This window comes from Megalobrama amblycephala, linkage group LG7, assembly GCF_018812025.1.
Source record: "Megalobrama amblycephala isolate DHTTF-2021 linkage group LG7, ASM1881202v1, whole genome shotgun sequence".
NCBI classification, from domain to species: Eukaryota; Metazoa; Chordata; class Actinopteri; order Cypriniformes; family Xenocyprididae; genus Megalobrama; species Megalobrama amblycephala.
The window spans coordinates 39,859,622-39,871,761 of NC_063050.1; the positions used below are offsets into that span (position 1 = coordinate 39,859,622).

Consider the following 12,140-nt stretch of genomic DNA (forward strand, 5'->3'; position numbering starts at 1 on the left):
CATGAAGAGTCACACCTCTTCGCATATGGCCTACCTCAACAAAAAGTGTCTTAGAAATTTAAAATCAATACAATGTTTTATGTGTCAGAGTAGGGAGGATCATTTCCACATCATTTTGAAGCAAAAACTCTACACTAAAATATACAATTCTCAAAAGTCTTGTGAAAAAACATTTAGTATGCATTTTGAGGTATTGTTTCAGTTACTTTTTTTTTTTGTTTTTTCAATAACCACGCATAAACATTATTCCTTTAAAAACACAAACATGTACATACATGTTCCTCACATATTATGGTAGCCTAGTTTGTGCTGAATACAGTGTAATGACACTTTTGTCATTAATATGTTTATAATCAACTGATAAAAGCACAAATGTCAGAGCATGTCAAAACTTCTCCAGGGCCCAAAATCAGCCTCAGACTCCAGAGGGTTAAAAGAATGTTTTGAAATTTAAATTTCAAAAAGCTTCATGAAGAAACAGGAATATGTGATATACTTTAATATTTTAAATGTAACATAATTTATTATTCATCCCTGAGGGTAATGTCATACCCGTTTACCCATATTTGTTAATTTTGCTGTGCTAAAATCTAGTGTGGTACAGCCTAAGCATTCTGGAAAACTGCAATGGCTTCTGTTCACCCTCACCAAACCCATTTCTTGGAGGACATGTGGGTTAATGTTGATTTGATGTGTTTTCATCCAGAGCATGGGGACAGCAGTATTAGTCAGTCCATTAGTATGCTAATAAACAGATGTGTGTTAGAGGTGCTGGTTAATAACGTTCCCCAATGTTTTTAAGAGACGATTTCATCACCAGCGATTACATGATTGCTCTCCGTGATTGAAATTATATGTAATTACTTGAATATCACTTAGCTAGATTCATTCTCTGTTCTTTAATGCGAAGGATAAAAAATTTAATTCACCATTATGTAATTTTGACCCCATATTGTTTTCTTTCATCTGTGAAACATAAAACATACCTGCGAATTAGTCGCGAAATTCGCCATTTTGAATCAAAATATGCCGTTCCTGTGAATCATGTAGATCCGGTTAAAATCACAAAAATGTTCTCCTGTGTGACAACAATATAGTTCGTAACATGACACCTTTTTCACCTCTTCTGGAGTTTGTGGGTCTGATAAAATAAGATATTAGAGAGGAAGAATGCCCAGCTGCACTTTTCCTTACAACGAAGATGGATGGTGACACTGCAAAGCTCCAGAAAGCATATACATATGACTCATGCACTATATATGCTTTCCAAGCCCATGACTCATTCCTATATTATATTAGGCAGCTAAAACTGTTTTCAACATAAGAAATGTTTCTTGAGCACCAAATCTGCATGTTAGAATGATTTCTGATGGATCATGTGACACTGACGACTAGAGTAATAATTCTGCTTTCCCTTCACAGAAATAAATTACACTTTAAAATGTATTAAAATAGAAAATGGTTGATGAGCATAAGAGACTTCTTTCAAAATCATACTCTCAAAAAAATCATAATTATTCCAGATTTTTGACCAGTAGTGTACTGTTAAGCTCCAAAAGAGGGGAAAAGCCATCCATATGACTGATACACTATATTATTTCTAAGCCCATACAATAGCTTAGTGTGAGAAACAGACAAAAATTAAAGCCATATTGCAAAATTTAAGATCACTGTTCTGTTAAAAAAAAAAAAAAAAAATTGCAAGTTTAACCATGAGGCTTTAGAAAATGCATAACAGAGCAGACATGGATCATTTATGATAAATTTATACTGCCTTTTTTGTCCTTTTTGGAGCTTGCCATTATAATTACCATTCACATTTTTTATGTAATAGTATGGAAGCTTGTTTCTGCCACTAAATAAAAAATAAAAAAAAAGGTAATTGTGACACTTTATCTCACAATTCTGACTTTCTCTCTTAGAATTGCATGATATAATCTTGCAATTGTGAGTTATAAAATCAGAATTGTGAAAAAAACTTGCAATTGTGAGTTGTAAAGTCAGAATTGCGAGATAAACAGTCCACTTGCTTTTGAAAGAAAGAACATGTCCTGTTTCTGGAGTGAACATCACTTGAAAAGTTTTGATCCAAATTGCTGATAATTTGGACTGCAAAGTATCACCAAAAAAAGACTAACCAATCACAAAGTTAAGAATGAAGTGCTTTTTTATGATCGATGACTGCTTTCAGTACTCAAGAACTCTTTCACATCAGTAGCTGAAACAGCATGGTGTCAAAAAAATGACACTTTCAAATATTTGGGTGCCTGTTTTTAACTCTATCATTACATTATTTCATCCTGTTGTTCTCTCTGGCCCTTCATTCTTGTAGTGGGTAATTTACCTCCCTCTGGAGGCTCTTCAATTGCTCCTGTCTCCTTATTAAAAGAAATCTCTTTAATACACATCACACTGTTCCTGCTGCTTTATTGATTTATTCGCTGATATTAATGTTTTTGTACTCTTGTTTCTCTTCAATTTATCATTCCCCTCCCCTCTCCTCCCTTCCTATGCTTCCTGCTCCTCTTCTCTCTCATATGTCCTGCCTTTTCTACCTCTTCTCTCTCTTTTCCTCCAGCTGAACATGAATTCTGCCCCCACCTTCATGCATTTCCCAGCCAAAGGGAAGCCGAAGAGGGCAGACACCTTTGACCTTCAGCGGATTGGCTTTGCCTCTGAGCAGCTGGCCAAGTGGATCGCAGACCGTACTGATGTGCAGGTACTGTATGTCTAAAGGCATGCAAAACTATATACTGCTGCATTACTACATTTTTTTTTTTTTGAAAGAAAATCAGCAAAGATGCATTAAATTGATCAAAAGTGATAGTAAATATATTAATAATGTTACACATTTCTATTCCAAATGCTTTTGAACTTTCTTCCTGGAAAAAGTTAGCATGATTTCCACAAAAATATAGAAGCAGCAATGTTTTTCACATTGATAATGGTAATAATAAGTACCAAATCAGCATTAGAATGTAGAGTTATTAGATCATGTGACATGTGACATAAATTACATATTAAAATAGAAAACTATTATTTTAAATTGTTATAATATTTCACAATTGTACTGTTTATACTTTATTTTTGATAAAAAAAAATGCATAAAACTTTTGAATGATAGTCAGAAATCCCTTAAAATTGAATGAGAAATGTGCCAATAACATTTTTTTCAGAATATATATAAACAATTTTATGCATTTCATATCACTCTTGGTGCATTTCAGTGTTTAGCAAATAAAAGTGTAAATGCATCACTATCATAATGTACGAGACTGACAACGTTTTAAAATTTAAAAGCACGGCTGTTGAAAGCAGACTGCTCTGCCTTACAGACACATTTATTTGCGATCTGTCGCGAACATTTATTTTAGCTTTTATAATGGTGTCTTTTGCCTGATGGCATTTTTATAACCCTCAAAAGCTGTTTTTATAAACATTTTTTTCATATAGTTTGACTGTTTAGTTATAGTTTGAGAAGCGGTCTTTTAGAAGCAACATTGCAGATGCCAAAATGGGCAGAAATAAGTCTCAATAAACACTTTTTGAAAGTCAGAAGCAACATCTTTGCTCCCCTCTCTTGAAAATGCAACCTCTTTATGATCTTTCAAGACATGTTAGCACAGTTTTATACATAATAATATAGTGCTTGTATAACTGATGCCAAAAGCTTGAAAGTATAATTATGTGTCTGACATCCTACAAGACTGTTTGAGGACAAATATAAACACTCTTTTGATTAAAGGATTTCTTCTGTGCTTTCAACGATTACAGTACAGGCTTCTGTAATCCTTGCTTTGTTTTATCCGTCTGGAACAGTGAACTCCTTCCTGCTTGCTTGGTAAATCAAGCTTTTTGTCAATGCAATTCTTAAAAAAAAACAATAATAAAATCTGATCAGTGAGGAAATGTGCAAACTGACGGATTCACAAAGTCTAACAAAGTAGGACCTAGCAGTGCTTTCATGCGAAAGCAGAACCAGATATGGGGTCTCCAGCAAATGGAGACAGATAACATCTGATTTCCCCATCATGTTAACATAGATTTTCCCTCCAGAGAAGCTCTCACTGAAAAATATCACCGGCACCTTAATGCGTTTACAGACGACTGCCTTGGAGCACTGGCACTAATTCAGTTGCCTTATTAAGACTCTACCTCAGTTTCAGCTTTAATACTTTTAAATCAGTCACTTAAGGTATACATCACCTTTTAAGGAAGGGCTGAGTTATGTCAGAGTTGATGAAAAGCTACTTTTTTTTTAAGGCAGATTTTCCTCAGATGGAGTGCACTGATTAAGAAGCGCTTTGTAGATTACAGCGGAGGTCATATGTTAGAAACGCTCTTCCCTCCATGCAGTTGGACTCGTTATCTTTGATTCATCTTCAATTCGCATTTCTGTAGAGGCACGGAAACACTTTGTGAACTACAGTGTTTTATCCTGGCTAAAGGAAAACCGTTTACAAAATTGTAAATAGAATGGTATGCTTTATTCCTCTATCATTTATTTCATTCATGGGTTAATGCATGCATACCCATACATGCATCATTTATTTTGCTTTTATTTATTTTTTATTTTATTTTATTCTTTGTTGTGACTCTGTTAGTAAATTACCATAACATTAGCTAAACATTAGCTATTTATTTTGTTTTTATTTATTTATTTTATTTTTATTTATTCTGTTTTATATCCGTTTACTGTAAACATAAATTACCGTTATTTTTTTTTATTTCTCTATTTAGTAAATTACCATAACATTAGCTAAATAGGAAAAATTAGAGAGAATGCAAATATAATGCATACATCAAAAGTATTTTTGTTTTTTTATTTATGTGCTGTTTTTATTTTAATTCTATTTTAATTCTATTTATCTATTCTATTTTATTCTATAAAATAGAATAAAATAAAATAAATACTTTGATGTATGCTCTATTTTATTACTCTGTTTAGTAAATTACCATCATTTTTATTTTATTTAAATTTTATTTTTATTACAGTTTACTGAATTACCATAACATTAGCTAAATAGGAAAAAGTAGAGAGAATGCAAGTATAATGCATACATCAAAATGATTTCTTTTGTTTTTATTTATTTATTTTATTTTTATTTATTCTGTTTTATATCCGTTTACCGTAAACATAAATTACCATTTTTATTTTGTTGTTTTATTTATTTATTTATTTATTTATTTTTTATTATTTCTCTATTTAGTAAATTACCATAACATTAGCTAAATAGGAAAAATTAGAGAGAATGCAAGTATAATGCATACATCAAAAGTATTTTTGTTTTTTATTTATTTATTTACCGTTTTTAATTCTATTTTAATTTATCTATTCTATAAAATAGAATATAATAAAATAAAATAAATACTTTGATGTATGCATTATACATCAAAGTATTTATTTTATTTTATTCTATTTTATTACTCTGTTTAGTAAATTACCATCTTTTTTTTTTTTTTATTTAATTTTTATTACGGTTTACTGAATTACCATAGCATTAGCTAAATAGGAAAAAGTAGAGAGAATGCAAGTATAATGCATACATCAAAATTATTTCTTTTGTTTTTATTTATTTATTTATTTATTTTTATTTATTCTTTTTTATATCCGTTTACCGTAAACATAAATTACCATTTTTATTTTGTTTTATTTATTTATTTATTTATTTATTTTATTATTTCTCTATTTAATAAATTACCATAACATTAGCTAAATAGAAAAAAAAGTAGAGAAAATGCAAGTATAATGCATACATTAAAAGTATTTATTTTATTTTATTCTATTTTATAACTCTGTTTACTAAATTACCAAAATATTTTATTTTATTTTGTTCTTTTTACCAAATTACCTTAACATCATCTAAATTAGCTATTAGTCTTTGTCAGCCTATCTGTGCGCGTTGGATCATTGTTCGTCCACCCCCTGGAGTAGACAGAATTATAGATGAAGTCGGCCATTTTTATCATAGATTAATCTGATCTGATTTGGAGGCAGCAGCAGAGTTTGTAGTACACGTTTTGAAGGGAAACATTAAGACCTTGAGCGACAGGCACTAAACGTGTTTACAGCCCTCTGGGTCTCGCATCACAACGCTCATAAATAGAGCATCCTGAGCGTCCAATGCATCTTAGACTTACTAGCCCTCTGGGTCTACTTTTGGCCTAAGGCGAAGAAAAGAGTGCAAAAGAGAAGGGAGAGATCGTCAACCTTTGCAGGAATGAATGCATTCAGTAGACAATGGCTCTGTCTGAAACCTAAGGCAATTGCCTCGCTGCATACAGTCAGTGACTTCACATGCAGTGGCTTTAAATGAAGTTTCCTCCTCAGGAAAAGGTTTCATTGAAAGTAAGATATTCAGACCGTAACACATACAAATTTAAGTGGCCTTGAGATTGCAGTGCTTTAAGTTGAACCTGGGCTTTAATTTCCTTTTCATTTTTTTTTTTTTTTTTTTTTTTTTCATTTTGACCCTCTTTATTTCTCTCTAATTTTACTTCTTCATTTTGAAGTGGAGTAAGGTTCATAGATATTTCTTCATTATTTTTCTTGTGTGTCTTTAAAAGACAAAACATTGGGACCCCAGGAAGAGTAGCCACTGTCTAGGTAGTGGCTAATGGGGATCCAAATAAACAAATAACAGGACAACTGACAGAATACTGTTTTTTTTTTTTTTTCATGTTTTAAAACCTATTTTTACATGCTTGATTACAACAATATCTGAGAAATAGTTTTTGTCTGTCTGTCTGAGTTTGGTTAATTATTTGTTTACTTTTTACCAATGTTAATTAGGGGTGTGACGAGATCTCTTGCCACAAGATCTTGCGAGTTTAAAATGTGATGAGATTTCTTGGCGAATTGAAAAGCTGGGTGAAATTAGGATTGAATATACCACTGCTTCGTTTACATTATGCCTCAACTGTCATTTTGCTTTTTATAGAAATAAAAACATTGAATTCAGTTGGATAAAGGTTGATTCAATTCAATATAGCTCATCCAACATGAGCTGTGTTGAGTCATAGGCTATAGTGCATCAGGAATCGGAGTTCACTGATCACATGACGAGTTGACTGACAAGACCATGGCGGAAGATTCGTTGCACAACAGAGCCTAAGCATCTGACAGATGTCTTCTCCTGTAGAATGTGCGCTCAGCACCGCCGCCCCCTATTCACAGAGTACGCGCGAAAGTGAAAGTAAAACGCGATTTCAATACCCCGCATTTTGAGAGTGGCTTGCTGATGCATGCAAAAATTTCCCAATATGAAAGCTATCTTTGGCTGGGCTGTGTAGTTGTAACCATCTCTTAGATCATTATCATGCTTGAAGTAAAATTTGGTCTCTATTTGCACTTTGAACATGGTCTCTATTTGCACTTTGAAACTTTGGAATAAACTCCCTGTTAGTTCAAATTAACTCAATCTGAGTGTACATGCATAACCATCAAATAGACTCCAGCGCAGAGTTAAAATAATTCTGCTCTCGTAGTTGAATTTTTAATACTTTTTTAGAGTTAAAATTGAACTCTTTCTGGAGTTAAAATACTAATCCTACGGAGAGTAATTGTAACTCTAAATTATAATTATAATTATAATTATAATTAATAATTATAATATGAATTATAATAATTATAATATGAACTCCTTATCATAGTTAAAAATCAACACTTAAAAAATATTTAATTTAACACTTCTTAGAGTTAACATTTATTTAACACAATATAATGTTTTATGTGAAAATGACTACACTGAACACCATACTCTCGACTTGCTGCTTTTATATGAGCAAATCCATAGATTAGATTTAGAAATTCCATGCATGGACACACTTTGGAATGAATTGCTGTCATAAACAACTTCACAGTGAACAACTCATTTAAATAAGAAACTCTCTGATACAACATAAAACACCCATATGACATTTGGGCATCAAAAGATTTGAAATGTCTTAAACTTTCCCTTTCTATAACCAGTATCTTCCTTGTTTTTTTTTTTGGGTTTTTTTTACCCACTTTCATCCTCAATCCTCCAAAAAAAAAAAAAAAAAACCTTTACCATTGTGTAAAATGATGGTTATGTTGCTGAAAAGTGTCATGTTTTCATCAGTACCCGTGCAAACAAAGAGTCCAACACGATAGTCAACACCGTAACATTTTAGCCACTTTGTGAGATTGACAGTGGCTTGTGAATCAACATGGAGAGATGCAGTTACATCTTTTGAAAATTCAAGTGTCTCAAGTGAACACATTTTGACTGGACCAGACTCAACTGCTTTTAAAGACAAGCATTCCAAATGATATGCTACTGCAAACTGGTGTTTATTTGCAAGTCAAATTCTTGAAGTTCTTCACCCAATCTTTAAAAAACTGTGCTTTGCTTCAAATCCCATGGTTCAGATATGAATTAGTAGTCCAATCTTTAAGTCCATTAGTCTTTTGTGCTGCAGAACCAGGGTCATGTTGTGGCACACTTCTCATCATTTAACTCCAGAACACTCTCCTGAACATAGATGAATGAACTCCAAAATACAACACAGCCATGGAGTATCCCATAACACGAACTGTAGTCAGAGTTTAAAAAATAAACTCCAAAAATCTTTCACACTTTTTTTGCCTAACTCCTGATTTTTCAACTGCAGAAATTTGCTGTGTAGAATCATTTCTAAGGTCTAAAGAGACTCATACAGGACAGAAGCAAGTCAGTTGAGTTTGTGGCAAAAGTGTTTGAGTATTGTTGTCTTTTACCACATATGATAATTCATACTCAGAAAGTAGAACTGAAATGACATTCATTACTAGATGATTAGTTAAAACATTTCAAATGCACCTGCAGAATATTTTTGTATAGTCATGTTGGGGATTTCTTAAAAATAGAGCCTACTGTGTAAAAATCTTGTCTCATCTTGTGAGCTCTCGTCACACCTCTAATATTAATAATAATAATAATGTTATTACCATATGCTGTCAAGTGTCAAAATTTCACTTGTGTTGACCATTTGTATGCTTTATGCTACCACTATTGCAATTAGTACAATTATATTCTTAACAATATAGGGTATTGTTTTAAACAGTGTCAGAATTGTTGAAATCATGATGTAATTATTTAATAATTAAGTATTTAAAGTGTTATTTCTAGGTTGCTTATCAAAGCTACTGTAATCTGTGACACTTCGACACTGACATGATGTTGTTGAAATTAACTTTTTTCAAAAAGTCAGATTTTGCTTCCACTTAATTGTTACATTAATTATTCATGGAGCATTGGCATTTTTCCCTCAATAGAGGGTGTAGGTCAAAAGTTGAATTTTTTGTTTGTTTGTTTGTTTTTGTCTAGATTCGGGTGTTCCGGCCACCCAACTACTCGGGTACGATCGCTCTAGCTCTGCTGGTGTCTCTGGTCGGTGGGCTTCTCTACCTGCGCAGAAACAACTTGGAGTTCATCTACAACAAGACTGGCTGGGCCATGGCCGCACTGGTGCCTAATGTTCATTATTTATCCCTAATTCAAATTAAACTGCTGGAGCCATGCTTTCAGTTGAAAACTTGCCAGATCAAGCAACAATGTATATCTTGGCAGCAGTACAATGTTCTGCTCTCTCTGGCCCTAGAACCATTCAACTACTTCAACAACTTCAACACTTTTGCTATTGCTTTATAAGGTCCTTTAATAAAATAAAACCAGCTGACCATGGAGTAAGCCTAGATTAAAATTATTTATAGAGTTTTTAAGCTATAAAATAGGCCAATTTATTGAATCTAAACCCAAGATGATGCAATAAAAACAGAAGACAACAGCTCAAGGGGACAAAGCATAGAGTCATTGTGCTTCTTACCACCTGAGGCCAAAATTATGTGCTGTGTCTTGCATAAAAGTTTGATTTAAAGTGTTGTGCTGTCTGTAAATTGTAGAACTTTGGCTTTCGATATTTATTCCCCAAAGTCTGAAGGTGGCTGACCTTTACTGCTCTGATGGATAAAGTTTGTTATCCACCATATTGATTATAAAGGCAGTTTGAGGAAAGTTTTTTTTTTTTTTTTTTTTGTGTAGACTGCAAGAATGTTGATCTTTATCGTTCACTCTTTCTGTTTGTCATCTGACCATATAACTCAACTAATACACTCTAAATCTCTCTCTCTGTTTTCTTTTCCACAGTGTGTGGTGTTTGCCATGACCTCAGGTCAGATGTGGAATCATATTCGTGGTCCTCCGTATGCCCACAAGAACCCTCAAAATGGTCAAGTGGTAAGTTCTACCGATATTTGTCTCAGAGCTCCATATGTGTGACACCACTCATCTAAACCTCTCCAAACTCAGTTTGTGCTCTTTCATGACTCGGTTTTCTTTGTTTGTGTCTGTGCAATAAAGGTGCCCTAGATTCAAAATTTGAATTTACCTCGGCATAGTTGAATAACAAGAGTTCAGTACATGGAAAAGACATACATTGAATTTCAAACTCCATTGCTTTCTCTTTCTTATGTAAATCTCATTTGTTTAAAAGACTTCCGGAAAACACGCGGATACGCGGATGTTACGTAACAGTCGGGGTGTACACCCCAATATTTACATATGCCAGCCCATGTTCCCAACATTATGAAAGGCAGATGGAGCAATAATAACTGACATGATCCATGATAGCATGATATTTTTAGTGATATTTGTAAATTGTCTTTCTAAATGTTTCGTTAGCATGTTGCTAATGTACTGTTAAATGAGGTTAAAGTTACCATCGTTTCTTACTGAATTCACGGAGACGAGTCGTCGCTATTTTCATTTTTAAACACTTGCAGTCTGTATAATTCATAAACACAACTTCATTCTTTATAAATCTCTCCAACAGTGTAGCATTAGCCGTTAGCCACGGAGCACAGCCTCAAACTCATAGAAAATCAAATATAAACATCAAAATAAATACTTTACTCACATAATTCGAAGCATGCATACAGCATGCAGGACGAACATCTTGTAAAGATCCATTTGAGGGTTATATTAGCTGTGTGAACTTTGTAAATGTGCTGTAATATAATCGAGAGCTCGTGTGGCAGGGAGCACGTAAATTAAAGGGGCTGCGCGCTGAAAAAATCAGTGCATTGTTAATGATGCCCCAAAATAGGCAGTTAAAAAAATTAATTTAAAAAAAATCTATGGGGTATTTTGAGCTGAAACTTCACAGACACATTCAGGGGACACCTTAGACTTATATTATATCTTGTGAAAAAGCATTCTTGGGCACCTTTAAATGGCTATCCGTTATGTGAAGTTTTGCTAACTCAAGTTCTACTTGGTATTATGACCCATCCCGTCAATTCTTGGGCAATGAATCCTGTGGAATATTAATTCCTACAAAGGATATAGCCTACATTCAAATAAAAAAAAATATTGCACTCAGTGTAAATAGAACTGGCACCCAAATAATGTGATAGAGCCTGACAGAACTACGAAAAAATGCGAATTGGATGTCAGAGAAGTGACCTGGAGGGTAGAGCACACGCATTGGTATTTTTGCACAGACGACCCGAATTTGAATCCGGCTCGTGACATTTTCCAATCTAACCATCCCTCCTTCCACTCAACTCCCTATTCTTTCATGTCTCCACTCTCCACCTTTACTGTTTGGAAATAAAATATGGAATTTGATTTGACTAATTTCCAGTTATGGATAAGTATTGAAAAAAGAAAACAGAGTATGGAAAAACATGTTTCCAGATTATTGTCCTTATTCGGTTTTCTAAAAAATAAATGTATCATACAAGCAGAAGCAAAAGTTTAGTGATCCTTTAGTGATTGTCAAACACAACTAAATGCATTCAAGATGCACATTCTACCATAAGTGAGTATCTTTTGAACTTTGCTAAGAGAATGTTTACTCAAATGCCACTTAAACCAGCAACAGATAAGTGAGCAAACCATCATCTAAATTAGACTGTACTTTGCTGTTTGATGATAATGCAACATCAAACCACATTTACAGTATCAAACTGATGTGTCAGAGATGAATATATGTAGGTTATAAAGTGTTTTAGGTTTGTAAGTGCATGTTATCACTTCAAGAAAACCAATACAGAAACTGAAAATAAAAATATTTACAGATGACTGTACTATATACCAAATATAATGCTGATTGTGATGCTGTATGAACCATTT

At 33.3% G+C, this 12,140-nt stretch overlaps 1 protein-coding gene across 2 annotated transcripts in view; it reads left to right on the forward strand.

Annotated features, from left to right (window-relative positions):
- The window catches only part of tusc3 (tumor suppressor candidate 3), a 108,059-nt gene that overhangs the window by 52,051 nt on the left and 43,868 nt on the right, over nt 1-12,140 (forward strand). For both annotated transcript variants that reach the window (XM_048197426.1, XM_048197427.1), the window contains 3 exons: nt 2,579-2,719; nt 9,333-9,473; nt 10,152-10,241. In XM_048197426.1, the coding sequence (XP_048053383.1) occupies nt 2,579-2,719; nt 9,333-9,473; nt 10,152-10,241 (372 nt within the window). The remainder of the gene's footprint in view (nt 1-2,578; nt 2,720-9,332; nt 9,474-10,151; nt 10,242-12,140) is intronic.